Source organism: Talpa europaea (genome assembly GCF_964194135.1).
Source record: "Talpa europaea genome assembly, chromosome: 11".
NCBI classification, from domain to species: domain Eukaryota; kingdom Metazoa; phylum Chordata; class Mammalia; order Eulipotyphla; family Talpidae; genus Talpa; species Talpa europaea.
Genome location: NC_140078.1, coordinates 95815132 through 95842691, shown reverse-complemented (window position 1 = coordinate 95842691; position 27560 = coordinate 95815132). Strand labels below are relative to the sequence as shown.

The following is a 27560-nucleotide window of genomic DNA, read 5'->3' as shown; positions in this document are numbered from 1 at the left end:
GCCCTCTTCTAAGCACTTTACACCGATTATTTCAGTTAATCTTACCAGCAATCTAAGGAGAAAGGGGCTCTTATTCTTCCTGCTCTGCAGACAGACACCAGAAGAAGATGCATACCCTGCATTAGGCCTCTCTCCACGCTGCAGCCAGATTTGATCCGAGGAAGGGGATTCCAGACTCCTCCCTACCCTGCTCACTGGTGGCTGTGATGCTTTTCTGTTTTTTCCAGATACCCACCTTAAACATGTGTTACTTCTATAATCAGAAAGAAGCTGGTGCATTATTTTAAATGCAGGCAAATAGATGCAGGCGTTTTTCTTTATTCCACATGACTCCTCCTGAATAGAAAGTGTTTCAAGGCTGCCTAGTGGAATCTAGTCCACTTCTGCAAGGGTGGACTTATTCTACCCTACCCAACCCACCACAGCAGCCACTGGTCACACATGACTATTGAGCACATGAAATATGGCTGGGAAACTCAGGGACTGAGTTTTTAATAGTTTTCATGATAGTTAATTTTAATGTAAATTTCACTGTCCACGTGAGTAGTGGCTAACCTGCTGGATGGTGCAATTTGGCACCTCCCTTTTCCACAGCCACGCTGCTTGATGGCATAAAAAGACTTAGTTCCCTGCTGTGGAAGCCAGGCCCTGCCTGGTCTACTCCGGAGTGCCCTCTCCTGCGGGGGGCTGGGCGGGCAGCTGAAGGATGATGCTCCATCCCTCTGTGCTGGCAGATGAGCAGCGCGCCCAGATGGTGGGGGTGGACAGAGAGAGCCAGATGGCCCGTCTCTAACCTCTTCATGGGGAGGGCCAGGAGGCTAGCAGGACGCCTACAGACCTGGCAGATGGCTTCTGCCAAAGGCCTCCCTTTGCCTTGTCCCTAATTCTGACAAGACTGAGTGGGTGGAGAAGGCCTGAGGCTGGCTTCCAGGTCCCCAGCTTCCACCCCTCCACCATGATCATGTGGGACCCCCACCAGGCCCCTTATGAAGTGATTTAGGAAACATGGCCTCCTGGGGTGTGATTAGGACTCAACAGGAGAGCGTAGGGCACTGTTTCCCAACTTCCGGGAATCACAAGTATTTCTAATATAATACTACTGTGTGCCGTATGTTAATACATAATTAATGCCACTTTAAGAAGGAGTAGAAGATTACACTGTCTCCTGGAGGTCGTGGGTGATGGCTTAGAACTGACAAATGACATGGCAGGTGTTCCCATGCAAAGAATTCAGCAGTGCCTTGGGCCCCAGCCCCCAGCTTCATCATAACCTATTTGTGAGCATTTATTGAGCACTTCCTATGTGCCACACACAGTGCTAACTGCGTCACACTCTGATTTAACCCTCTCGGCACCCAAGGGGGCAGGCTTTCAGGAGAGGAAGCTGAGGCTTCAGAGGTGAACTCTTTCATCCCAGGTCCCACAAAGGTGGAGCTGACTCCAGGCCTCTGTCCGTCCTCCCAGTCCTTTATTTCCCAAGCATTCTTTCATTTTTGTCTCCTGTCTTTAAGTTGACTGGCAACTCCTTCTTCCAGGTAGTTACTATGAAACAAGAGGAGTCACAAGTCTAGGGGGCTAGCAGAGGGCCGGGAGTGAAAGTGAGTCTTTCTTTTGCAAAATCCTGTTTATTCAATTTGTTCACTAAGTGAAATGTAAGAACATTTACACCTGCCAGGCCCTTTATTGGAGGAAAGTTGGAACTCTCCAGGCCAGAAGGAGCCATTTCTTATGCCAGCTTTGCTCTAAGATCACCTGCTTTTACTGTTTTTGTTGAGAAAATGCCTCCCCAGCTCCTGTCTACTCTGGAAGCTCCTGGATCCTGATTTCAGCCATCTTGGGTTGTTTGCATCTCTAAAACTTTCAGAAAGTTCTACTTCTTAAGTATTAAAAATACAACCTTTCACATGTTGGAGTAATGAATCTGCATTTCTTTTTAAAGCAATTTTCTTTGTCATGTGCAATTTCCTTTGTTTTTAAAGAAGCAGCGTTTGCTACAGTTGCAATAGAAGTGAAACTTGGGTTGCTGTGTTTCTGGATTTTTATCATGATTTACCAACTCACAACTCCAAACAACCATAATGGTGCTATTTGGGAACTTCTGTAATCTGGCAGAGGACACAACAGATCTAACTTCAGTTTTTGAAGGGGAAAAACAGGTCTGGTAGATGTTGAGCCTGGGAAATGTTAGTGTGAAGAAAATTGAGCTACAAGGTAATTTAACATCTCACCTGAAGGAAGCCATGATTTCTGTGAGAATGCATGCCCATGTCTTTAGAGTGGAGTGAAAAGAAATCCCCTTAATTGTGAGAAATACAGGTTAGATTACAGAAGACTAACAGGGAAGAATGCTGAACACTGAGATGGTGCACGAGCTTATGAACTTTCCCTTCTGAAACTGAGAGAAGAAGAAAGTGGGAGAAAGGGAATGGAAGCTGGCAGTAGCTATACTATTTCATTTACCCCCCTACAGCATTACAAGGTAAGTAGCTGTCTCCCCGTTTTACAGATGGGCAGATGACCAGAGGAAACGACTCTTGTGAAATCTGTGTTTCATTCATTCATTCATTGTTTTGTAATTTTTTGCCATTATCACATAGATGTGGCTTTCTAAAAAATATGTATTTTCACTTTAGCTTGTTTTTTATGATGACATAAAATTGCATATTTATGCAGTTTTCTATGACTTGCTTTTTTTAGCTTGGTTTTTTTCATCTGCAAATTGCTTCTCTGCCTTTTGGCTAAGATCAGGTGTAGTTTTCACTTGTGGAATGATCCCTCTTACTGCACCATGCCTGTTCTCCAGCTGGGACAACAGGCTACCCAGTCTCCTGGTATGAGGGCACACATTTCTCTCTGGCATGGATATGTGAAACTTGGAGGCTGTAAAGTACAGGATTCCAACCTTACAGTCAAATTGTTTTCCAAAGTGATTGTATCAGTTTCTCTCTCTTGCCACATGAGTTGGTGACTCCCTTCAGAAGTGTGGGCTGAATCAGGTGCCTCCTGCACCCAGCGGGGTCTGGCCACTCTGGCCTTAAGCCCATAAGTGGCTTTAATTCTTTCTTTGGGTCTGAGCTCCCATCTTGTAGTTCTCCAGGCGGGAGTCTCCACAGTCATGGTCTGTCTGTCTCCCCTGGCCTAAACCTCATGCCCTGCAGGAGCCCTCCCTCCTGCTACTTGCTGACCTCCTGCCAGGGCGGCTTCCCAAGTTGTGGTGGAGGGAGTGCCTGTCCTCTTTCTGTCAGATGTTCCCAGGGAAACGAAAGCCAACTCTCTGAGCCTCAGTGCCACTGGAGCCCTGTTCCCCTCCCATGGCCGCCTTGCTTGGGAGGAAAGAGCCCCTGGAGTAGCAAGAAAGGAGGTGTGCAGTGATGTGAATAAATAAACAGCCTGCAAGGGAGCTAATTGCACCTTGGAACGCCCTACTCCAGTGTTGTTGCATTGGGGCAAAGCCAACACAAGAGCCTGTTTCAAAAATTAGTTCTTTCATCTTTTAAGAGTTGGTGTTTTGGCAGGCTGAGCAAGTCCTGCAAGGCCACCTGTGTGGCCTGTGGGAAGGCAGCCACCTTGGAGCATTAAGGGAATACTCTGTGGTTGGCACCTCCAAGAGGAGCAGACGTAAGGAGTAGGGAGAAATATCTGTTTGTGCAGAACCCCCAAGTGGAGAGCTCCTGAGGTAGAAGTTAAGAAAACCAAAGCCTTGGGCCTTGCTGTGAACCCTCCCTGCGAGGCAGTGGTGACAAAGATGGCAACACATTCAGAGATACAGTGAAGGGCTTTTTCATAAATTCTGTTAAGGCAATTAAAGAACCATCAGCATTTTAGAACTTGATATATGTGGGTGGTTGGACAACATTGTGAAAGCATTAAATGCTTTTGAAATGACAGTGTTTAATTTTATATAATGTGAATTTCACCTCAATTAGAAAAAAAAGAATGAGGAGCACAGGGGACTGAGGTGATGGTGCACAGGTGCATTGGGAAAGGAAATTCTGTGGGGACTACGCTGGGGGTGGGGGGGAGCAAATCTTGTTTAAAAATGAACAATGATGTAAAAAATAAGTAATTAAAAATAAAATAAAAACAAGTTAGAGAAGGGGGTGGAGAAAAAAAAAGAACCATTGGTACACAGATCCTTGCCTCACACCACACACTAGGATAAACTCTCAAGAACGAAATATTAACCTGTAAAAAATGAAACCTTTTCTGGAGGTGGAAGGTTGTGGTGGATGCACAATATTGTGGATATACTTCATGCCACTGAACTGTACACTTTAAAGTGCTTGAGAAGGTAGTTTTTAAGTGTGTGTATGTTACCACACCCAAAAGATGGAACTGTAAGCAACTTGCAGAAAATGCAGCTTACTTATTTTATAACCCAAGAGTAGAGAAGGCCTTTGTAGCCAAGAATCAAAATTCAGAAGCCATAAAAGAAGACTTGCAAGTACTATTTAAAAATAAAAACTTTCTGCATAAACAAAGACAAAAGGCCGACAGTCAGCTAATGTACAAAGAACTCTTAAATTTCAAGAAGAAATGCAAAGCTCTGATAGAGAAAATAAATAAGGACAAGAATTCTCAGCTTACCAAAAAAGAAATATAAGTAACTCTTAAACTAGGGGAGGATGTGCAGCCTATATTTTCTCTCCTGTCTTTTGGGCAAAAACTTAAAACATCAAGTGATACTCTCTGTGGTGAGGCTGAAAGAAATGGGGGTCCTCTTGTACCTCACTGATAGACAGCACATCCCCTACAGGGGAATTTAGCAAATCTACCCAAATTACTTATCACGTATTTTCACCAAGCAACCCTGCATCTAGGCATATATTCTGAGGCTACACCTTTACAAAAATGAAGTTAAATATTCTGAGATATTCATTATAATGTTTAATAAATAAGAGATTGATCATGACACAAATGTTTTTTCAGTAAGAGACTGCTTGGATAAACTCTAGTACACTCCACAAGAGAGTACTATGCAGCAGTGAAACAGAATGAAGAAGCAGTCTTTGGGTTATTTTTGATATGAAGTAATTTTCAAAACATGTTAAAAATGGAAAAAAACAAAAACCTTGTGCCGATATGGCTGCTGCCTTTTATGTGAGATGGGCGGGGGCAAGGATAAGGATAGAGAGACGATGGCTACATGATAGATGATGCATGGAGGGAAGGTGGGAGAGAGGAAAGGATGACTGAGCAGACAGGTGGACAGATGGGTAGGGTGGGTGAATAGATAGGTAATTTACTTACGTTTCCCTGAGGAAAAAACAGGGAACAATTTAAATGATTAACCATAAGAAACGAGATGGGGGTTGAGGTGATAAAAGCAAGACTTAACTGGATGAAGCTTTCCCTGGTTTTTATATTTCGAAAAGATAATTGAATTGAAAAGCAAAAATGCAAAGTCTGTGATTAAAATCACATTTAATTTGAAATTAACCTAATTGTATATCACAGTGGGAACATAGCGCACAGAGAAAATAATGAATACATATTTGTAACACTTTGAACTTTGCACACAGTGCTCTGACTCTGTTATTGAACTATATTCCAAGGACAAGCGGAAATGCAGAGAAATGCAGGCTTCTCTCAGTAAGTGTGTTGTTGGTGGGGTTTTTGATTTTGAAGCTATGCTGTGTATTAAAAACGTTACAAATAACTATTTAATGCTGTAAGAACCAAGATTTTCAGTGTCAAAGACAAACTATAAAATCAGAGAAGATAAGAAAACACCCTAGAACACTGATTTTTAATTGGAAATACCAATATAAATGCATGATTTTCAAAAATTAAGTTTCCTAGTTGTCTCCTCTGAAAGGGCATAGAAGCAATACGCACCCCAGAAGCATTGAGTACCCCGACATGTAGATCTTGATTTTAAGCACCATTCCACACTAAAAAGCTTGGTGAAATACTTAGGTTTAGCTCTGGGGCAGGGAAAGGCTGAGGCGACCTGGTGACACTTGTGTCTAAAAGCAAGGTACACCCACCGGGAGGGGACAGTTGGATCAGGGATGCAAGACTCTTTCCTGGCCAGGTCTTTTAAAAATAGAAGTGAGGGGAATGTTCTAGATTAAAACAGACTAGAGAGGAATAGCAATATCTTAACTTCACAGCTTGGTTCTGAATAAACAGTTATAAAATCCTTGGAGACGATGGGGAAGTTGCATTGGGTCAGGGTATCCGATGGCATTAGGGTGCTGGTGCCAGTGTGCTGAGGACAAGGGTTCGGAGGACAAGGGTTAGTCTGAGGAGGAGACACGTCATGATAGCTCTGACTGGCTTATAAAATAAAACTTTTGGCTGGCTTTTCTAAATAAAACTTTTTATTTAGAAAGAACTTCAAGTTTACAGAAAGTTTACAATACTCACACAAAGAAACTCTATCTATTCTTTACCAGATTTGCCATTTATGAAAATCTGTGATTTACACTAAACAATTCAGCCCTTTTTATATCCATAGAAGTGTAAACATAAAACAAATAAAATGTTGACAACTGTTGAAAAAAGATGCCAGACATATGGATGTTTGTGGTAACAGTCTTCTCAGGTTTTCATTGTTTGAAAACTTTTGTAGTAAAAAGTTGGAGAGAAGAGCTGAAGAGGGGTCCTGCTTCAAATGTTGAAAGATCTTCAGGAGATACTGTGAAGTGAAAAAGCCGAATGTGCATCAGGATACATTATGTTTCTTACTGCTTAAAAAGGGGGTGACTGAAATAATAAAATAGGTTGGGGATTTGTTCATGACAATAGCAAGGGAAAGAAAAGCAAAAAAAATGGGATTAACTCATATTAAAAGACTTTTACACAGGGCCTCCCCGGTGGCGCAGCAGTTGAGCGCTGGGTTGCAAAGCTGCCTGCAGCCTCTGCAGCACCGGTTCAATCCCCGGCTGCTCCCTGGCCACCAGAGGAGGGTCCCACATGGCGCGCAGACCTCTCCTGCCGCCCGCTGCTCCCCTCAGCAGTGTGCTTTGGTCCTTCTGCCTGCTCTGCTCTCCCCTCTGGCTCTGGTGAGTTCTCTCACCCTCCCACACTTCTGACTGTACCCAGCGCTTGTATAAACAAAAAAACAAACAAACAAACAAACAAATAAATAAATAAAACATGCCTCTATTTAAAAAAAAAAAAGAAGACTTTTACACAGCAAAAGAAAATATTACTAGTTTAAAAAGACATCCTATTGAATGGGAGAAAATAGTTTCACACCCCATAACTGACAAAAGGTTAATATTAAAAATGTGTACAACTCAACAGTAGAAAAATAGACAACCCAAGTAATAAGTGGACAGCAATAGGAATAGGCAGTTCATCAAAAAGGATATCTGTTAAGACCAAGGGATGTATGGACAGTTGTGGATTATTGCTTCCAATAAGAGTGGCGCAGATTAAAATCACAGTATCATCTCACACCCGAGAGAATGGTACATATTAGAAAGGCCCCCAACAACCAGTGGATGCAGACTGAGAGAGGAGCCCATTTACACTGTTGTTGGGAAAGGAAACAGGTAAAGCCATTATGGAAAAGGTTCAGGATTTACCTTGAAAAAGTAAAAATGGAAATGCCACCCATGCCAGCATTCCCACTCTTGGGCATCTATTCAAGGGACTTGAAACCGTCAACTCAAAAAATCCTGTATGTTCTACCGTGTTTATTGTTCTACATTATTTATTGCAGCACTGTAGATAAGGCATGGAAATCATCCAGGTACCCATGGATAGAACACTGGGTTAAGAAGATGTGGTTATCCACATTCTGGAATACTATTCCGCCACAAGGGAAGATGAAATACTGGCATTTAAGCAAAATGGAGGGAGCTTGAGGGGATTATGTGTAGCAAAGCACATCAGAATGACAAAGATTGACAAAGATTAGACATTTATTTACATAGCAGACATTCAACAACATAAAATACTCGTAAAAACTAGCAGACACTGAAGCACGAAGTGAGGTTTCTGAGGTTAAGAGGCTGGGGAAGGAAGAAGGGTCATGACGATGTAAGGAGTGGTGGTGGGGAAAAATAAAAATAAACATTCAAGAAGAGAAACTAAGATTTTGACTACACAGATAAAGCGGAAAAGAGCTGTACACAAACCCTGCACTCTGGTTAGTACAGGTGCGGGGGGCAGGAGCAGGGGGCTGGGGGGGGTGGGCAGGTGGTGGTGAAATCAGAATCTAAGGAGGCCCTGGAGGGAGCCGAGACATTCTGCAAACTTAGGGGAGAAAGAAGCATGTGTGGGAAGCTCAGTGTTCAGTGTATCCTAAAACCACTTTGATTTGTGAACTGTGTGAGTGAATTCTCCTTTAAAATATGATTTTTGAAATAAAAAATTGATGGGTGAAGGCAGTACAAAAGAAATCAGCCAGGGAAAGGAAACAAGAAAGGCAGTTGGCAAGGTGGGAGAGCCAAGTCCACTTCCCGGGGCACCCCAAGGCCTGTCCACCAAGATGGCATGGGGCGCCCCATAGCCCGAGGGAGCCAGAACCCAGAGGAGTGAAGATGGAGAAAAGGCCTTTGGATGTAGCTGGGCAAGAAGCGGGGGAGATGGGGAGACCTGGCCAGGTTGGAGAGAGGGTGGTCGGGGAAGAGTGTGCGTCTCTCTAAGACTGAGGGGAAAGGGAGAAAGAAGTGGTGGCTGAGCTGGAGGATGGAGGAGGGAGGAATTTATTGATCCCCTGGAGGGACGAGACCAGCCCAGCCAGGAAAGAGAGAGAGAAAGGAAGAGCTGGACCAGGAGTGACAAGGATCAGGAAAAATCAGCCTCAGTCAGAGGGAAACCCTGCAAGAGCCTGAGGCTGCAGGACGCTTCTAGGAAAGGGGGGGGAACCTGAGGAAGGTCAGGTTGGATGGACCCGTATTTCCAGCATTACTTGCTTGGACTCGCGGTAGCATCACCAGTTTGGGAAGAATGGAGATGTTTGCAGTTGGTCTGGGGTGGAGTCTGGTGAAGAGGTGCCGGTCCCCAGATGGCCCTAGTGTGGCGCCCGGCTCTCAGGCGCGCGCTCCCCCAGGCCTTCAGGGAACCGCTGGCAGGGCCGCTGTGGCTGTGCTAAGGCTACGCCACGTGGAAACTCGGGGTCATGCCCCCAAACACTAAACAGAATTACCCTGTAATCAACAATACCACTTTGGGGTTTTCACCCCAAAGAAATGAAAATGGGAACTTGAACAGATATTTGCACACCCGTGTTCACAGCACATTAATCATAATCACCAAAAGGGGAAGCAGTCGAGGGGCCATCGGGGTGAGGGGAACAGCGGACTGTGCTCTGCGCGTGCGACGCGGTCTTGCCCAGGCTTGGAAAGCGAGGGAAGCCCCACACTGCTACAATATGGGGGAGACTTGAGGACACTCAGCCAAGTGACCAGTGCTGTACTGGGCTCCCCTACCGTACGACCCGCTTACACGGAGACTTAGAAGAGTGGCTCGGGAGAGGGCGGTAGGATGGCGGCAGCTGAAGGGGAAGGGGCTGGGGTGGTGGTTTCACGCCGTGTCCCCTGGCTCGGGCCGCCCTGACACAGCGCCACAGCCGGGGCTGCTGTCCCGGTGGGTGTTCTTTGCCTCGCAGTCTGGGCGTGGAGATCTGAGATCAGGGCGCTGCTTTCTCTGGAGGGCTGTCTCCCCGGCGGGGAGGTGTGTCTCTCCTCCGTGCGTGCTTCCCGCCGTGGGGGCCCGTGTCTTCATCTCCTCTTCCTGTAAGGACGCTGGTCACGCGGAGTAGGGCCGCCCACCTCACTGTAACTTGACTGCATCTTGAAAGAGCCCATCTCCAAATACAGTCACGTTCTGGACTAGAGGGGACGAGGACTTTAACACGCAGCGTGGAGGGGGATTTGGTTCCGTCCATAGCAGTGAGCGTGGCGTTGCAGCCGGGAGAGAGGCGAAAGCTCCCCAGCTGGATGGTGGTGTTTGCACGGTGTCCGTTCGCTTCGTACTGCTGAGCTGGACACTGAGAACAACGGTTAAGAAGGGTGACTTTGTGTAATAGTTTATCATGATAAAAAGTAAAAATAAATTTAATCAGGGAAAAGAATCTTCAGAGGATTCCTCACAGGGGAAGTGAGGGTATATCCGAGAGGGCCCCCTGGCTTGTGTGCAGTGGTCAGAGAGGCCAGTGGAGCTGGCAGTGGGCGAAGGGGGACAGTCGGGGTGCAGTTTGTGATCTGGCCGCAGTGAGTTTCTGAGGCTGAGGTCTGGGCAGCAGCCAGGTCCAGGCAGGCAGGAGCCTCACCCTTTCCATCTGTGAAGTGAGTGCCATTACCAGCATTTCTGGTAACTGAGTCCTTGAGGAGGTGGCAGGAGGGGGCTGGGAGATGCTCGCCCTGTGGGCCCTGTTCTGTAAGCGCTCTTGCCATTGTGCGATTTTTAAACCGGCACATCATCTGCTCTCAGGCAGGCTCTGGAAGCGGCAGCCGGCATGTTGTTTCTATAGTGACTGATGTCCTTCAGAGAGGGAAAAGTGGAGAGACGCTAAGGAAAGAACAAGGGAAATGAACAGCATGGCGAGGTGACAGATAATAAACTCTGGGAAGGATAGAACGTGACCTAATTTTATTGCTGCTTCAATGAGAAGATTCCTGGCATGCTCTCTTGGCTGCTCTTTAAAAAATGGCATATTATTGTCACTAAACCTGGAAAGCGAGGTCATGATGCAACAGTTTACCCCATGAAAGGCTAGCATGAAGCCCATCTGTTGGGTCCGGGAGCTGGGGAAACCCAGGGAAATCCCGAGCCTCAGCAGCCCGCTCCAGCAGAAAGTCAGCTGCGGAGACTCTGCGCCTGTCCGCTCTGTCTTCCTCGAATGTGGCCTCAAGGAGGATCCCTGGCTGTGTGGCTGGGCCCGGCAGTATGTACATGCTGATTCATCACTCCTGGGCTGTGTGATCGTGGACATTGTCCTTAACCGCTGTTCCACAGCCCCCTGACCTACAAGCTGGAGGAAGGGCGAACTCCCATGTTCAAGAGTTGCAAGGGGTTAGGTGAGGTGTGCCTTCAGGTCTTTCATAAGCACATCTGGTCATAAGGAGGAGGGAACCTCGGAGCTTGGGCAGGACTCGGCCTCTTGTAATGGCAACTCTCATCTCCCTTTCCCTTCCAGTTGGCCATGGACAGAGCGAAGGGGAGAGGATGGTAGTGTCAGACTTCAGCGTTTTCATCAGGGATGTGTTGCAGCACGTGGATGTCATGCAGAAAGACTATCCGGGGCTTCCTGTCTTCCTGCTGGGCCACTCCATGGTAAGTAGACCACAGAGACCCCCGTGAGGCCTGGTCTCCAGCCTGCTGTTGGAACCCCCTGATGGAGAAGGGGCCCTTCTTGCTGCCCACCTGTTTTCAGCCAGCCTGGCACACCCCCTGCACGTTCTACACTTGCACTTCTAGGCAACTTAGAGCTTAGGAAACGGCCAGGCGCAGTCCCGGAGGCAGCCTCAGAGAGAGTGCAGAGCCACGGCCATTCCTTTCCGTCAGGGCCTGAAGTGCCGAGAGGTTGTCCCCGCGCCCTGGTCCTTTCTGAGGAATTCCCATGTGGAGCCTCTGGGGAAACATCTATTTTTCATGCCCAGGGCCTATTGGTGCTGTTTCCTGGTAAGGCTCCCAAGGCCACTTCTGTCCCCTGCAGAGCCTTGTCTCAGAGTGGGGTGGTCCTCGTCAGTGAGAAGCCCAGGAGACATCCCAGCTCTACAGGGACAAAGGCTCCCCATAGAAAAAGTCCTTACAGGTCATTCAACATATAAAATCCTCTAAGAATCAACCAAGTGTAATCTTTAAATCTGAGGTCCTCAGACTGACTTCCCCCAGGGCAGATCTACCTAGGACACCTGCAGACTCTCCCAACTGCTTGAATTTGAGTGCCCAGGAAGCTTTACACTCAGACCAGGTCTCCACCTCCTTTATCCCCCCAACCTGACTCTGACTGACTCCTTTATCCCCCTGGCCAACATTTTTCTAACTTGCCTGGCCCCTGTAAGCATTTGCAGCTTCCACCCCTGTTTCACATTACCTTCTGGTTAGCAAACATCCAAGGCCTCCTTGAATGCCTTTAGCACCATCCACATTCACTGTTTCTTGGAACCTAAGTTTCTGGAATCTCTAATGATACCAGGAAAAAAGTATAGCAATCTCTCATTATCATCATATTATAAAAAATATATAATAAGTTTGATGGAATGGATGAATTGGGGGTCTGCCAGCTTTGGGCTTGAAATGAAGTAGGAATGTGTTATTGTTTAACTTGCAGCCCACAGGCAGGAACCTTATTTATATCTCTCTGAAATATTTGCTCTCGGAAAACCCAGAGAAAAAAAATGTGTAATAAAATAATTGCAGAGCCAGTTTATCCAACATTCGAAGGTGTCGATTCCAAGGTAAACCTTCTCAGGGCGCTCGGCCAGGACCACAGCTTAGAAGCTCATTGATGGTGCCCGCTAGAAACTGGAGTTCTGGTGGGGCTTCCCCAGTGGCACAGCGGGTTGAGCGCCGCGCTGTGAAGCTGTTTGCAGCCTCTGCAGTGTGGGTTCAATCCCGGCCAGCTGGGGAGAATCCCACATGGTGAGGCAGACCTCTCCTGTTGCGCCTGCTGCCCCCCTCAGCAGTGTATTTTGGTCGTCTGCCTGTTCTGCTCCCCGCTCTGTCTCTGGTGAGTCCTCTCACCCTCCCATGCCTCTGGCCTGTACCCAGCTCTTGTATTTAAAAGAAAAAAAAAAGAAAAGAAAAGAAAGAAAGAAAGAAATTGGAGTTCTGGTGAAAGCCAGCACGCAGCAACTCTGCTCTTCTTGCCTTGCAGGGAGGTGCCATCGCCATCCTCACGGCTGCGGAGAGGCCTGGCCACTTCTCCGGCATGGTCCTAATTTCGCCTTTGGTCATCGCCAATCCTGAGTCCGCAACAACTTTTAAGGTAAACTGACTTCCAGTTCTGTGAAACTCCCAGACCCTGAGCATCCACCCACCGTCGCTAGATCTGGGTAAAAGGGCCAAAGTTCATTCTTGGACCTCCGCACAATTGTGTTAAGATTTGGACAAATATCAAATATTTTTGCCACCGGGGTTCTGTAATTCCAAAAGTCGGGTGTTCCCCCCACCCACCCAAAGACAAAAGGAAAAGATGACTTCCTGCTTGTGCCTACTTAACTGATGAATGTTAAAAGGAGAAAAGGTCACACATGTTAGGAATCCAGCAAAGTAACCTTTAACAAGTCACATGCAAGGCTTGTGCTGTGTGTCATTGATTGTTTGTCTACTTAGCAACAGCAACAGCTCCGGGCGAGCCAATGGCGTTGTAGGCAATTTGTAGGTGCAGCCTGGAGTGGAATCCTCAGCGGTCCTCCTCCACCCCGCGGTGGTCCTCCAGCCCTCGGTGGTCCCCCTCCACCCCTCGGTGGTCCCTCTCTACCCCTTCTTCACTTTCCCCTTTGCTTTTCCAGGTGTGGTAGTGCATGATAGCGCTTCTGTTCATCCTTGGGTGCCAGGGCTTTGAGCTACTTTCATGAGGCAAAAGAGAGGAGCAGATGCTGCCTGGAAGCAGCATGGGTGCCTGGCTCCTTGAGGAAGGAGATGAACCCAGCCACCTCTGCAGGGCGGTGTGGTTGTAGGTGTGGGTGCTGGCCTGTTGTGGGTGTAGACTCTCCTTGGGGGATATCAGGTTTAAGAGAACCCGTAACTGAGTGAAGGTGGCAAATCCCCACCTCTGTATCCCTGTTCCCTCTCTCCCAAGGCCGGGTGAGGGGTCACAGGTCCACGGGGGACTGGATAGCCCATGGGCTTGCCCTCCTTTCCTTAGCCTTACCATCAGATAACATCAGGGCCATTTAAATAATGACACTAGGTGTGCTCCCCCAGTGGTATTCTCCTCGAACAGGGGAGCACAGTACAGGATGAAACTTTATTAAAAATCCTAAAAGTTTTCCGTCAGCCCACGTCCACAAATTTAATCCCGACCCTCAACATGGACAGGGGACACCCAGTTAGAATCAGGAAACTTGCTGATTTGAACTGGGGACAAGCTGGGCAAACGTGAAACCTGGAGTAAAATCTGGAGCTATCTGCTCGTTTAACCAAAGAACACGATACACTTAATTTGCTAAAGAATGAAAACAGGTAGCCCCTTTGAGCTATATGCTATTTTGCGGAAATCACCACTGACGTACTGCAATCGACTGTCGTCAGTAAATCTCAGCCCTGCGTTGGCCAGTAGTGGGGCTGGGAGCACGACGCAAGGTCGTTCACAGCCACAGGTAACGCACAACAGCTCTGCTTCTTGGTCATTTAAATGTGCGAAAGGAGGCACAATCTGGTCATCTCTCGTCATGGTTGTGATTATATGACAAGAGGCAGAATCTTTCAGAGGGTCTCCTCTTGCAGAAGAAGCAAGGCCAGGGTCATGAGGAGAGGGATGATCCCCCGAGAGCCGTGCGCTTTGATCGTGGGGATTTATTTGGCTGGGAGCGCCCTGGGCCTGTGCTGTGCTTTCAGTGCATTTCCTGGCTTCCCTGCCATCATCGCCCCGGAAGAGGCCGCAGCCTGCCTTTTATGGACAAGAACTCTGAGACAGGCATGGGCGACGCGCCAGCATGGCTGGACCTGTGTGATGGGATGTTTCCCTAATGAAAATGCACACTTTCTGCAGATGATGTTTCCCTTAGAGAAAAGCCAGGGACTGTGGTGGGATTTTTCAGAGAAAGTGTACCAGGGGCATCGTGGCAGCTGGGCCCAGAGGTGGAGCCAACAAGGTCTCCTCCCAGGCCCTCGAGGCTCCTGGCAGAGGCAGGGCTTCTGGGCAAGCCACCAACGTGACCTTTCCAAGCCCTGTGCTCATAGATCACCTTGTCAAATCAGGAGCCAGCTGTCCCTGGGGTGGGGGGTGTGCAGGTCTCCTCTTATTAACCAAGACAAATTAGATTTCCTGTTGCCCCCAGACCCGGGGATCTCTCCCCCTCACCCCTGCCCCAAAAATCTGTTGCTGCCCCCTGGGTCTTAGGCAATTTTGACTGACAGTGTCTGTGATTCCTTTGTCTGCGCTGACTTGATTACCCTCCACGCATCTGCTAGTCGTGTCTGACAACCTTTCTCAAAGAGTCTCACAGAATCTTGTTTAAATTTAATTTTAACATTGGAAGAATAATTCATTTTATGGTTCAAAATTCAAAAGAAAGAAGAGGGCGCAGAGTGACAAGCGTCTCTCCCGGCGGGGGTGGGCGGCAGTGTCAGCCGAGCTTCCCGTAGCTGCCGCCCCTCCACTTCACACACGGCACGCGCGCGCTGCAGTTCTGCTTGTTCTTGGCCTTTTGGTTGGCTTGTTTGTTTTTCAGGATTTGGGTTTAATGGGGTCCATTTGCTCAGCGAGTCCGCTAGGTGCTCCTCCCCCATCAGGACTGTCGGGGTCCTGTGTGGGGTGGGGCCTGGGCTACACGAGATCCTGCTGCCCAGCCTTTGGGTCATTGCCACTTGTTTGCACTCACGTACCTAAAGATGGACGGACTCCTAGAAACCACCTCTGGCTGAGAAAGCTGAGGCCAAGAAGGGGGCCTCCCTGGGTCGTCAGGCTGTCAGGGTTCCCAGCTGCGGAATGCAGATTCCAGGCCTGGCCTCTGACTCCCCCACCAGAGCTCTGCACATCAACTGTTGGACAGTTTCATGGCACCAAGTCCCTGGGAGAGGGAGCCCTGGAGTCACTGGAGTGGACAGCGTGGGATTCCCAGACCTTGAGGAGACAGACGTGTGAAAGGTGCGCCCCTCGGCCCCTGAAATCTGAGCAGAGAGATCCTCTCTGCATCCCGCACGAGTCTGCTTCTTAGCTCTACCCTGTATTTTCAATGAGCTGAGATATATTTAGTCTAGAAAAGAGACAAGAGGGACAGAGGCTTCTGGTCCCTAAACACTGTGCTAAGAATGTGGTTGTTCAAGAGGATGACAGTGGGAGAAATTTAGAATCAAAAATCCAATACAGTTTATAAGGCCATTTTGTGGGGATTAGCTCAGTGCCCCATGCCTGGGAAAGGCAGGGCCGCAGCAAACCCTGGTTCAGAGGGGAAGCCCTTGGTCGCCCACCCAACTGGACTCCATCCCTGGGAAACACTCAGAACTGCAGACTGCAGAAACCCTTTCTCTGCCAGCTGTGGGAAGGGCATGACCTGAAATCCTCCTGGGCAGAGCCTGATAGGAGGGAAATCCTCTAAATGACCTTCTCCGGCTGTTGCCCAGAGGCGTCCCCTGGACTCCAGAGTTCCAGATGGAGCAGCCAACCCAGTGCTTCCAGATGCTTCCACTCCCGGCAACCAGGGCACCTTGCCAAGTAGGGAGAAGGAGGTGGCCGCTCTCAGAACCTAGCACTCCGTGCGTGACACACGTTGTCTCAGTTCCTCTCCCTCCCCACTCTGTAAGGAAGGAAAGTTATTCCCAATTTGCAGACAAGGAAATGAGGCCAATTATCTTGTTCAAGGTCAACTTGAGCTGCAGGTGGGCTGGTGAACATGGCAGGACAGTTCCTTTCACCCTGAAACAGCCCCAAGTTCAATTGCCCTTGACTTTAGCTCACTTCCTGTCTGAATGTCGTTCATCTGTGTTCAGCACCCAGATCTACAATAGAAGGCCCTTGGAGCTGTGTGTGTATGTGTGTGTGTGTGTGTATGGGGGTGGGGGTGCGGACATGGTGGGAACATGGGGAATTGCCATTCTTCCCAACCTGGGTGAAGTTAGACCCAGGAGCTTGGACTTAGCTGTGATCATGAACTGGCCCATTTGGCAGCAACAGTGTTACCTCTGACCTTCAGGCACATGCTTCCAGACATTTAGGAGTCTAGAAACAAATCATCACCCCGACACGTTTTGGGGAGCTTCGGCTACGTATCAGACACTGAGCATGCATCAGCAACAAGTGCCCAGCCTTCCCAGGGCAGGCTACATCTGTCTGAGGGGGCACTCTGCCCTTGCCCCAGCAAATCTGGATTGACTGTTGACCCCTGCCCAGCTGCTGCCTGCACAGATGGTGTGAACTTGGAGCCGCCCCTTGCACAGGTCAACTGGCTCGAGCCACTTTAGAAGAGAGGGGTTGTAATTACCTCCTTCATGTCAAGTCTTTCGCTGGCAGAAGCTTAAAAATGATCTTAGGGAGCCATTAAGACCATTCTGATCAATAAAGGCATTTGTGCGAGTCTCTAGTATTTAAAGTGATGGCACTGCAGTTAATCCAGGAGTGCCCCAAGGGCACGGCAAGGACAGACGCGCTCGGTTGGTCTCTGCTCCACAGGAGACAGACCTCACTTGTGGAGCAGTTGTCCTGTTTGGTGGGTGAAATACTTTGGGTTTCTAACTGTCACGGTGACATCTGTTTGAAAGCTGCAGGTCACACGCTTTCCACTGGTGTTTGCCCACTTGGTCACTCGGCCGGTGCCTGTTCGTGAGCAGGAGCTGAAAGGGCAGCTCATTGGGACGAGCGGTGTGGGAACTAGGTCGTATGTAACCTTCCCAGCAATGCCTCGAGGTTTGTCTTATTTCCACCATTTTAGAGATGAAGAAACTGAGCACCAGAGACTTTCTCAGGGATTCAGAACCAGAGTTTGAGTCCCACGTTGCTGGGTGTAGCGATTGTCCTTCTGTGGTGAGATCTGTCCCTGTCAAGTGCGCCTCACTAAGCACTGAGGTTGCCCAAAGCTGACTGAACCCTTTGGGGTCTTAATGAGGGTAGAGGTCTCTCTTCAAGGGGGGTTCATACCAGCTCACCCCTCTCCTGAGCTGGATCCGAGGCTCTCTTCACACTCCCACAGGATTATTCGAAGACTTTGAAAAACTTGATGGAACCAGCATTCAGAGTGGTAAATACTTGGAGTCCACGTACTTTATGGGTGAGCCTCCCCCTCCCTCACACCTCTACCTGCTTCCTTTGTCTTCTTGTGGAATTAGCTAGGGGAGCGCTCACTGCTGATGGTGGAGGCAGAGGGAGGTGATGACAGGAAGCAGCCACTTGGGCAACCTGGACAAAATTGATCTTTCTGGTGTGGGGTTGCCCAGGTTCTTGGTGTCCCCCGGCCTCCTGGCTTTTGGCCCTTCTGTCCTTGGCCACAGCCATCTCCTGTTCCTGCATCCTGCTTCCTTCTCCAATCCTACCCTTTCCTCCTCCTAATGCAATAAGCAAACCCTAAACAGCAGAGAAAGGGAATGCCTTTGGCAACTGTTCAAAGTGCCCTGCCCCTCCTGAGGACTCACTCAGGGTCTTTTGTGGGGAAGAGGCCAAGCTCCTGGGTTTTTTTATAGGTCATAACATTATTGTCATCAAAAGATTTCCCTCTAACCAACTGAGTCTTGTCAGAAATGTGGTTTGGAACCTACCCTGCAGGTTTAGAAAAAAAGAACGGGAGGGTCAGGGAGGGCCAAACATCCCTATCATGGCCCCTCTCCACCCACGTCCTGTCTCCAGCATCAGGAGCACTGTCTCTGCGTTGGCTGCACATGGAAATCACCTCAGGAGCTTTGAAAAATGCTGACATCAGGGTGCTACCTCAGACAATTCAGTTATTCTTTCTCAGGGTTAAGAGGTAATCAGAGAACCTGTGTCTGAGACACACACACACACACACACACACACACACACACGACTTCATGGCACACAACTAAGTCCTGGGGGTTCTGTGAAAATGAAGATCCTAACCCCACAGGCCCCAGTGTCCCCAGGAGCTCCTGGTGCTGCTGCTTGTCTGAGGAGCACGCAAGGATAGGGAGACCTTAGAATATCCAGAAGAGGTGAGGCTGGATGGGTGCGCTGTGTACCCTGCTAATATACTACCTGGGTGGAAGGAACAGTGTTGAAATGAAGGGTTGTCTTCCTGGGAAGAAGGAGGGGCCACAGGCCGAAAGGACACCCTGGATTTAAGAAGTTACCTTTACAGTTTTCTCTTCCTGTGACTGGTGTGTCTTCCATGTGCCTCTCTGCACACTCTGGCATTAACTCACACTCAGGGCTTAGCATCCACCTCCCTGTAAAACCTCGGGAGGACATCCCACAGCATTTAGTGCCAGGATATGGCCATGCAGAACAAAGGAAAGGCTGCAGGATCTGCACGCTGCATTCCTGGTGGGGTCTGAGGCCTTGTCTATATTTGTGGTTGGACAGCCAGTTCTAGTTGCTAGGACGCCAGTGTCTTCCATGAAGTGTATTGTTGGGAGCTGATCCTTCAGGGCACAGTCACCCATCCTGAACCCACCAGCACCAGGAGTGAGAACAGCTATACCCTGTGAGTCCTCTTGGTGGGAAGTATCTCACTGGACACATGCAGAGGCCTAGGCACCTGCCATCTCCAGTCCTGAGCCTCCTGCGTCCTTGCCATGTCTCTTGTTTGTGCTTTGGGGGGTTGGACATTGGCAGAGGAGGGTGAGTCCTCACTAGGACTTGGCTGGTGGTCAGCTGCCTTTAATTATTTAGTTCCTTTAGGGACCAAATCCTTGCACCACTCATTTTATGAAGCAAATGCTTCTCTGGAAATTGCTGTCCTCTTTGATTTTTCCTGTGAAGCTTTCTTCTTGAAAGCTCCCTTTCACTGCAGAAATTTCCCCAGTTAATTAATGGAGGAAGAAAAGCCTGCTTTCTGAGGGAGAATACAACAAGTTTTTTCTCTGAGATTTTCTTCTGGAGGTAGAGTCCTTCTGGGTTTCCCAGCCCCGTGAAACCTGAGCAAGGATGGTTTGAGCCACAGCACTGTTTTTTTGTTTGTTTTGTTTTATTATTATTATTATTATTATTATTATTATTATTATTTTTTGGTCATTGCTAAGCCTAAGTTTTGAGTGGAAATAGAGGCCTTGACATTTTGGGTAAAAATGTTTTGGTTTAAGAGGTGCCAATGGCAAGAGCATAAATTCAAGAACAAAGATAACTGTCTCTTCACAAACAACTGGCACCTAAGTGCTCAAGTCCATGCAAAAACCGGGTGATGGGCAGCAAACCATAAGTTGTTGGCAAATGAGCACATCTCTGTGCTGTCTCCTTCACCCTGTTGCAGGGCAAGTGCTGGGGTGAGATGTGCCTGTGCCTTTTTCTGGCTCTTGACCATCAAATCTAGGAATGGGTGAGAAGCTGACTGGTGGGAAGCAGCCGTGTCCTTGGGAAGGGCATGGCAGGGTCACATTCGGAGTCCACTGTCAGGTCCCAGGTTCATTCAGAGAACAAACTTTGAAATACACATTAATTTTCTCCCGAATAATAGCACCCTTGAACCACTATTGCTTGAAGAGATAAGTTCATAAAGACCACCTTCCTTGTGGGGTTGGAACCCTGTGAAACCCCGGGGGGCCAAGCCCATTGCCTCTGTGCCTCAGCAGTGCATGCCTTATATGTGCTGTTTCTTGTCATTCCTACACGGCTTACTCTTTGAAAGCAGATCCCGACTTCTGAATTCAGGCTCCTAGAGGAGCCCCAGTTCCTCTGGAACGTGCAGACCTTTGACCCATGTTTGGAAACCCCCAAATCCTTCATTTCCATACAATTCCTAGAGTTCCAAGCCGTTCCAGTCCAGTGCTCGCCCGCAGAGCTAGCCCACAACACTACCTTGACCTTGCCTAACACCGTGTCCATCCCACGAGGCTTCTGATGCTGTGGACTGACTTGAGGTGCTTCACGTTAGATTTCCTTGTGTTTCTATACTAGGCCTGCCACATTGAGGGCCGCATATCCACATGAATGGGGTCTGCTGTGCCTAGACTCCAAGCTCGGGGTGCAGTGAGTGCTAAGTCTCAGAGGGGTACCATTTGGCCCTGAGTACTGTTGACCCTACAGAACAGGTTCCTGTGTAGTGTGTTCTTGGAGGAGCAAAACCCTTTCTGAGCTCTGCCTCAGCCCCGTGGCCTGGGAACCAGGTCTGTTGTCAGGCTGCATCCTGCCTGTGCAAGTCAGAGAAGCTTTCTGCAGCCCTCAGTATAATGGGAGGTGGCAGGGGGGCGGGCAGGACAGCAATGTCACCAGCAACTGCTGTTTCTGATCATCTGCAGGAGAGGTCAGGCCCCTCAGTTGCACTCATACACGCAGGGAGCGAACCATGAAGGTGGTGGCATGGAGGAAACAAGGGCCTCAACCGGGCCTTCTCCCTCTTTCAGCTGACCATGTTGGTATGGTGCTGAGCCTTTTTTCTTGTCTGTTAAATTAGGATAAAACCTCACCCTGGCATTTGTATCACGATTAAAACACTGAGCACCTGTGACTGTGCCTGACCCCCCAAAAGATTGCAACCAGGAATAAGTTCATGCCATGAAGGGTGCCAAGGGGACATCACATCTTTGCCGCGTGATGTGTGCCCTCAGCGTGGACTGAGATCTCACTGCTTGCCACCTTCCATATGATTCTAATTTCAGTATTTCACAGCTCACTTGTGAAATAGCATCTTTGGTCCCCGAGTGTCTGTGCACAGGCAGAAATGAGAGCAGCCCCCCGGGTAGACACCAGGCCAACAGGAGACATGAGGTGGGGTGGGAAGGCTTGTACCTGAATCAGGACCAAGTTCAAGGAGCATGGGTTAAGTTCCTACCGTGTGTCTGATTTTACACACAGTGATCCCCATTGGCAGCTAAGGAAACGTGTTCAAATGTCACATCCAAGTGCACAAGCAGTACAGCCAGGAATCAAATCAGGTCTCTCTCCCTCTGCCACACATCCCTTAATCAGACTGGTGACTATTGCTGACTCCTGCCAAGAAAAACCGGGACAATCAACAGATGCTTTCTGATCACAGCAGGCTCCTTGGGGTCCTTCCAAGCTGTCCTGCTTCACTCTCAGGTGATCGGGTGATTCTGCTCCTGCCGTGTATTTTTACCATCCCCACAAGAGTGGCTTGTGCACAGGAGCTTAACTAGGCAGCCTCTGCAAGTAATCAATGTTACAACCGATGAGGGATTACTGGGAGGGCGACAGCACAGAGTCCAGAGCAGGCAAAAAACAGACATCGCATCCCCACCATCAGCCATGGCGGCCCACCCCATGCGGAGCCAAGCCAGCCCGGCTAGAGGCTGCCTGAATTAGAGCAGGGAGAGTCATTGGGTGTTCAGCCTGGGGAAGGGAACCTGGCTGATGTTCAGTTTGGGTGTCACTTTCCTAAATTTACTGTAAACTGTCCCGTGGGCAGAGCTGGGCATGGATCCCACTGCGTTCACACCCCTTGTTTTCCTTCCCCGCTAGGTCCTTGCTGCAAAAGTTCTCAACCTTGTCATGCCAAACATGTCCCTGGGCCCGATCGACTCCAGCGTGCTTTCTCGGAATAAGGCAGAGGTAAGAGTCTTTCTGAAAATCCAGGGTAGTCAGTGGCTGGTGGGAGAGCAGCCCTCGTGGGAGATTCGAGTCTTAGCCCTTTGTCTGCCGTGTTCTGTGCCCGAGGACCTGCGTGAAGTGAGGGGGCTGTGAAGATGTGGAGGTATCATTTGGCTTCAGGACTGAGTGGGAAAGGCTGGTGGTTGTGATGTCTGAGTGTTCCCTAAACATGGAAAGGAGTTAGCCAGAGTAGGGTCTGTCAATCTGCTTGGTCTCCTTTGGTTACAAGTAGCAGAAACCTAACTCAAAGTGATTTCAGTGAAAAGCGAGTTTTCTTGGGGAATATAACTAAGACTTCAGATATGGCTGGGATCAACTTCAGGCACCACCTCTCTCTTCCCAGCTCTCATATTCCCTGGTTTGACTTCATTCCCGGCCAGACTTGCCCCAAGTGGAGGCCAAAATTGCCAGCAGCAGCTTTACCTGAACAACCCCAGCAGAAAGAATTTAACCCCATCTCACAGATGAAGAAACTGAGGCTCAAAGGTTAAATGCCTTGTCTAAGTTGCACAACTTGTCAGAGCTGAACCATTTGATTCAGAAGTCCACGAGTGGGTGCCTCCTTCCAGTTAGTATCTGCAATCATGAAGCCTTTTCCCCGGCTTTGCAGTCCCAGGTCTGTGTGACAGGTTCGCTCAGAGAGAAAGAGGTTCCTCCTCTTTCCGGGCAGGGTTTCCTTGACCTCCACGAGGCAATTTTCTACAGAATGGCTCCCTGGATTCTTGAATGTACAATTTCTAGTGAAATCCAGTATCTTTGTGGCAGCTGTGGGAGGGTGACAATGGAGAGAGAGAGAAACAAAGAGCCAGAGAGAGCTAGCGCCCTATGAGATCTTTCAGAATGAAACCCCCAGGGTCCAATCTGAGTTGTGTATCTTACCACCTGAAAATATCTGGGCAAAAGGGAAGGAAAGAAGAGATAACAAAATGATTCCAAATCCCCTTTGTTCAAAAGTAGCAGATTTTAGAACTTTTACCTCATTTTTTGAAATAATGGAGCATTCCATTGTAAAATAGAAGAATTGGGGGACCATGCAGCATGCAGGCTCCCCACCTCCTGCCCACCTGCCCGCCAGCACCCCACGGTCACTCTCCCTCACCGGGGTGGGGTGGTTTCTGACTGCCCAGGTAACTCAGGTGGTCTGTGGAAACACTCATCAGCGTGCCTGCTGGGAAAAGCAGGAGGTAGGAGGCGGTTGGCTGGCCTGAAGGCTGGACTCCTGCTGGAAGAAATAGGAGCCAGGGTTTCCACTCCAAGCCACAGCCTGGCGGAAGGAGCACCTCTCCCTTCGCTCTCCGTCTCCCTTTGAACATTCCACCAAGCTTTAAAAATAGCAACGCCGCTGGAGGAAATCTGTTCGGAAAAGGCACCCCCCCATTCTAACATCAGGGTGTCTTAATGCCCGTCCTTAGCTAAGATATTTCCTATGATGCCCTGCAGCTATAAAAGCCTCCAAAGGATAAGCGATGTTTGCCTAACAAGCTTACTAAAGCAGGGCCGTGGAGGAAGGGACCACAGGCTCAGGCTGTCAGGGAAGTCTGCAGTTGTCTCTGGGGAAGCAGCCCTGCTATTCCAATGTCAAAAGCAGGGGTTTGCTTGGGGTTTGCTGTGGTGAGGGTTCTCACAAGCCACCCAGTCTTGTTAGTGTGACACCTTTGTTAGCATCAGGCTGCCTGCTTACAGCTCACTTTCTCCTGCCTGTGTGAAGTTTCCAGGCGGAAAAAACCTTGCCTGGTCTCAGCGCCAGGCCACGCAAGAGCATTGTGCCCCCCTTGATGTGTCAGACGCCATAGTCCTTTTGTCTTGCCACAGCTCCTGAAAGTTAGTCTTATTACCAGTGTTTGCATTGATGGAAGCTTGGGCCCAGAAAGGGCAAATCACTTGCCCAAGGACACAGAGAGACTAAGTAAGGCCTTGAGCCCAGATCTCTCTACTCTGATCCAAGCGCTCTTGGCACTAAAATCTTGGTTAACAAAGTTGCCAGTTGGGCCTTTTTTTCTGTGCGTCTACACATTTGCAGTCCCTGATCAGAACACTGGAGTACTGACAGGCTAACCGTTCCACCCTCCACAATGGGTTTTTCAGAATGTAATGAACCCCTCCCACTCTGAAAAGCCTGGAATGTTCTAAATAGTTCCCTGGCTAAGGACACTGGGGAAGATGTGAGGAGGGCATCACTGAGACTCTCTTCGTGCCCTCAAGTCATGGGTGACCCTCCAGTGACTCACAACCAGAAGGCACTGCTTGCTTTCTGGAATCCAGTTTTCAACCCTATGAGCTGGATAGAGGCAGGGAGGAGGGTGCCCCGCAGTTCTGAGAAGACATCTACCAGGGACATCACTCTTCAGAGTGAGGCTGCTTGCCTTCTAGAACCAAGGCTCTGTTCTCTATAAATACTCTGGGAGGGCCTCCAAGCACATCCTGGCTAGTTTAGATTCACGCTGGCAGGCCATATGGCGAGTTCTGCACGCCCTCCCCCAGCCCCCGGAGCTGCGAGAGTGGCCTACTCTGCTTCCTTTCATTTCTCTAGGTGGGTGCTGCTCCTCACCCCCACCCAGCATTTCAGATGTGCCCAGCTCCCCTGCTCCCTGCGCTTCTTCCACCCACGCTGCCAGGAGGCCACATCTGCCCCGGCCCTCTGAGATCCTGCTGGGTCTGGGAAAACACGGCCATACTGAGGCTTTTGACTAATTGAAACCACAGCTAAAGATAGGCCCCAGCTTCCCACTCCATCCCCAGGCCCCAGCCTCCCTGTCTGTCCCTCGGCCCCAGCCTCCCACAGAAGTCCCCTCTCAGGATGGGTTATTCACTTCCTCGTAAGCCCAGTTGGGTGATTTTATTCTGCGAGTCTCCATCACTCATATCTTATATTCCCCACAGAAGACTTGTGTGTTTGAGGCAGCTTTTACCAAGGCCTTAAAAAAAAAAATAATGAGCCATTAGACCATCTCTTGGAGCTTACTGCTGTAAGAGGGCAGCTGTCGGGGAGAACGTGAGTGGGCCTCCCTCTCTCAGGCCCTGCACACGCGGGGTGTGGGGCTCCACCTGCCGTGGCTGGCTCCTGCTCCAGCCCTCCTCAGCCCACGCACACAAGCCCATCCTGGAAGTCAGCACCTTCAATGGCAGCAGAAAAGCCAGTGACTCAGAGACTTCTGGGGGTAGTCCCAGGTGTAAGGGTGAGGCTCCCAGAGGAAAGGGGAGAAGATTCAAGGCAAGGAAGACCCTCCTCCCCCACTCTCAAGATGGAAGTGAGGTTGACTTCCCGTGTCACTTCTGGTTGTGGAGGATCCTCGGCCCTCTAGAAGGACACTCCAGGACCTTTGTGTAAACCACTGTTCTACGTGCACAGGGCCGTGATCTCCAGTCCAGCTCTTCACTCAAAAAAGCAGATACCAGAGTGTCTGGAGTTCAACTTTAATAGCAAAAAGTAATTTTGGAAAAGAACAGTTGTACACCTGTCCTTGATTGAGTGGCAACTCATACATACAGGCGCATCCTGGTTGCTCCCGTGTAGTCCTTATTTCCCCCTTATTTCCCGTGGCTCTTGTCTGGCTCAGGAATTTCATCCCCAGAGGTTGACTGGCAGGCCAGGGGGAGTAGATGTCAGAGAGGGCGCTCGCTTGGGCCTCCTAGTGCTTAGGCAAAATAGGGGAGATTTCTGTCGAGTCAAGCGGCCCCATTATCTCCCCTCTGCCATCCGGTAGCAGGCAGCACTCAAGTCAACAGACTTTCATGGAGCTCCTGCTCTGGGCCAAGTGCCTGACCGGGGAGGCTGGAAACACCTGATGAGTTTCCCTGTTTTCAAGGGGGAAAGGCCATCACCCCTTCTGTTACGGAGGACAAGAGGCAGAGGGCTCAGTGGAAGGGCACACAATTCCCAGCACCGCGCCCAAGCCCAGACCCAGCTCTCCAGCTCCAGCTCTTGGTGCTGCCATGTGATGTCAGAAACCGCGCTCTATGTCAGTGCCCTCAGGTCTCTTGAGGTTCTCTCAGTGGCCTGGAGCAGCGTGGGGAGCTGTTGTTATCACAGCTATTTTTAGAGAAGTTTTGTTGAAAATACTGGCGATCTGGGGAGAGAAATGCCAGCTTCCCCAGTGCTGTCAGGACACCATCAGTAGGGGAAATGCTGGAACTGGATCTTAAAGAGGGGACAGGCTTGCTGGCTGAGGAGAGAAAAGGTGTGGGAAAGGAGCATTCTGAAAACTAGGAAGGTCAGGGCCAGTCTGTAGGTACAGAGATGAGTGCAGGAAGAAAGGAGCGGAGCTGGATGTGGCTCCTGCCGTGTGCGGGGAGGGCACTGGGGGAGGATGGAGGGCTTCTGGGAGGAAGGGGCAGCTGAACTGAGTATCCAATAAAAGACTCTACAGGCATCCAAGAAAAGGGTCTGAAGGCTGGACGGACAGCCATGCCAGCCCCCAGGGGTACAAAGCGGGGAGGGAGTGATGAGGGAAGAGGCAGTGGGGCATTTGGAGTCCATCACTTGTGGCCTCAAAAGCCGTGAACTTGGCCCTTGTGAGGGTGAGTCGGGGGGAAGAACGGCAGAGTTCTTAGGAGCAGGGAGTTTGGCAGAATGTGGGTGCTGAGCGCAGGGGGCTGGTTGAGTACTGCAAACCAGCTGTAGGGAGCTGGTCAGGCCCAAGCGGGGCGTGGGGAGAGTGGCAGCATGCACGGGCCCTGGGCTGTTTCCCTGTGCAGTGTGTTCTGTATCCAGGCTGATTTCTATGATCAACTCTTATTTGCATTTAGAAGAGTCTGTAGCTTGGCATTCATGAGAGCACAGCCCCGTGGCCAAGGGAGAGCTATACCAAGCAACCTCGGGCATTTTCCACGTTCATGCCAGTCATTCTTTGTCTAGGGAAGTAATGAAGGACCTTTTCTTCTAAGGCCCGTGGGTGTCATTGCATTTGTGAACAGCCCCTTTGCCAGCTGTTGGCCAGCCAGCCCGGGGCAGGGTTCTGATCTGCACCAGGCTCAGTGTGCCGAGGTGTGTTAGAGAAAGGTTAGCTTGTTGCTTCAACCAGTGTTACCAAAGGCCCCTGTGCCAGGACATAGCAAAGACCAGCATGAACAGAGCCCCGCCCTAGGGGTCACGCCATAGTGGGGAGGAGATAGGCATGCGGTCTGGAGTCTGGAAGGCTTCCTGAAAGGGTGAAAGCTGAGCTACGTGATTGACATCACCTAGGGAGGGCACGAGCCTGCCTGTGCCCAGAAAGGCGCCCCCACCCTCTTGGGCCACCTCGGGACCCACAGAGTCACTTCGCCTGCTGTCAGGTCCAGATGT

At 49.6% G+C, this 27560-nt stretch overlaps 1 protein-coding gene across 1 annotated transcript in view; it reads left to right on the top strand.

The window, feature by feature from the left end:
• MGLL (monoglyceride lipase) overlaps window positions 1–27560 on the top strand; it is a 97114-nt gene that overhangs the window by 62030 nt on the left and 7524 nt on the right. Inside the window, exons 4-6 of the mRNA XM_084247101.1 lie at window positions 11099–11235; window positions 12782–12892; window positions 22151–22240. Coding sequence (XP_084103227.1) covers window positions 11099–11235; window positions 12782–12892; window positions 22151–22240 — 338 coding nt within the window. The remainder of the gene's footprint in view (window positions 1–11098; window positions 11236–12781; window positions 12893–22150; window positions 22241–27560) is intronic.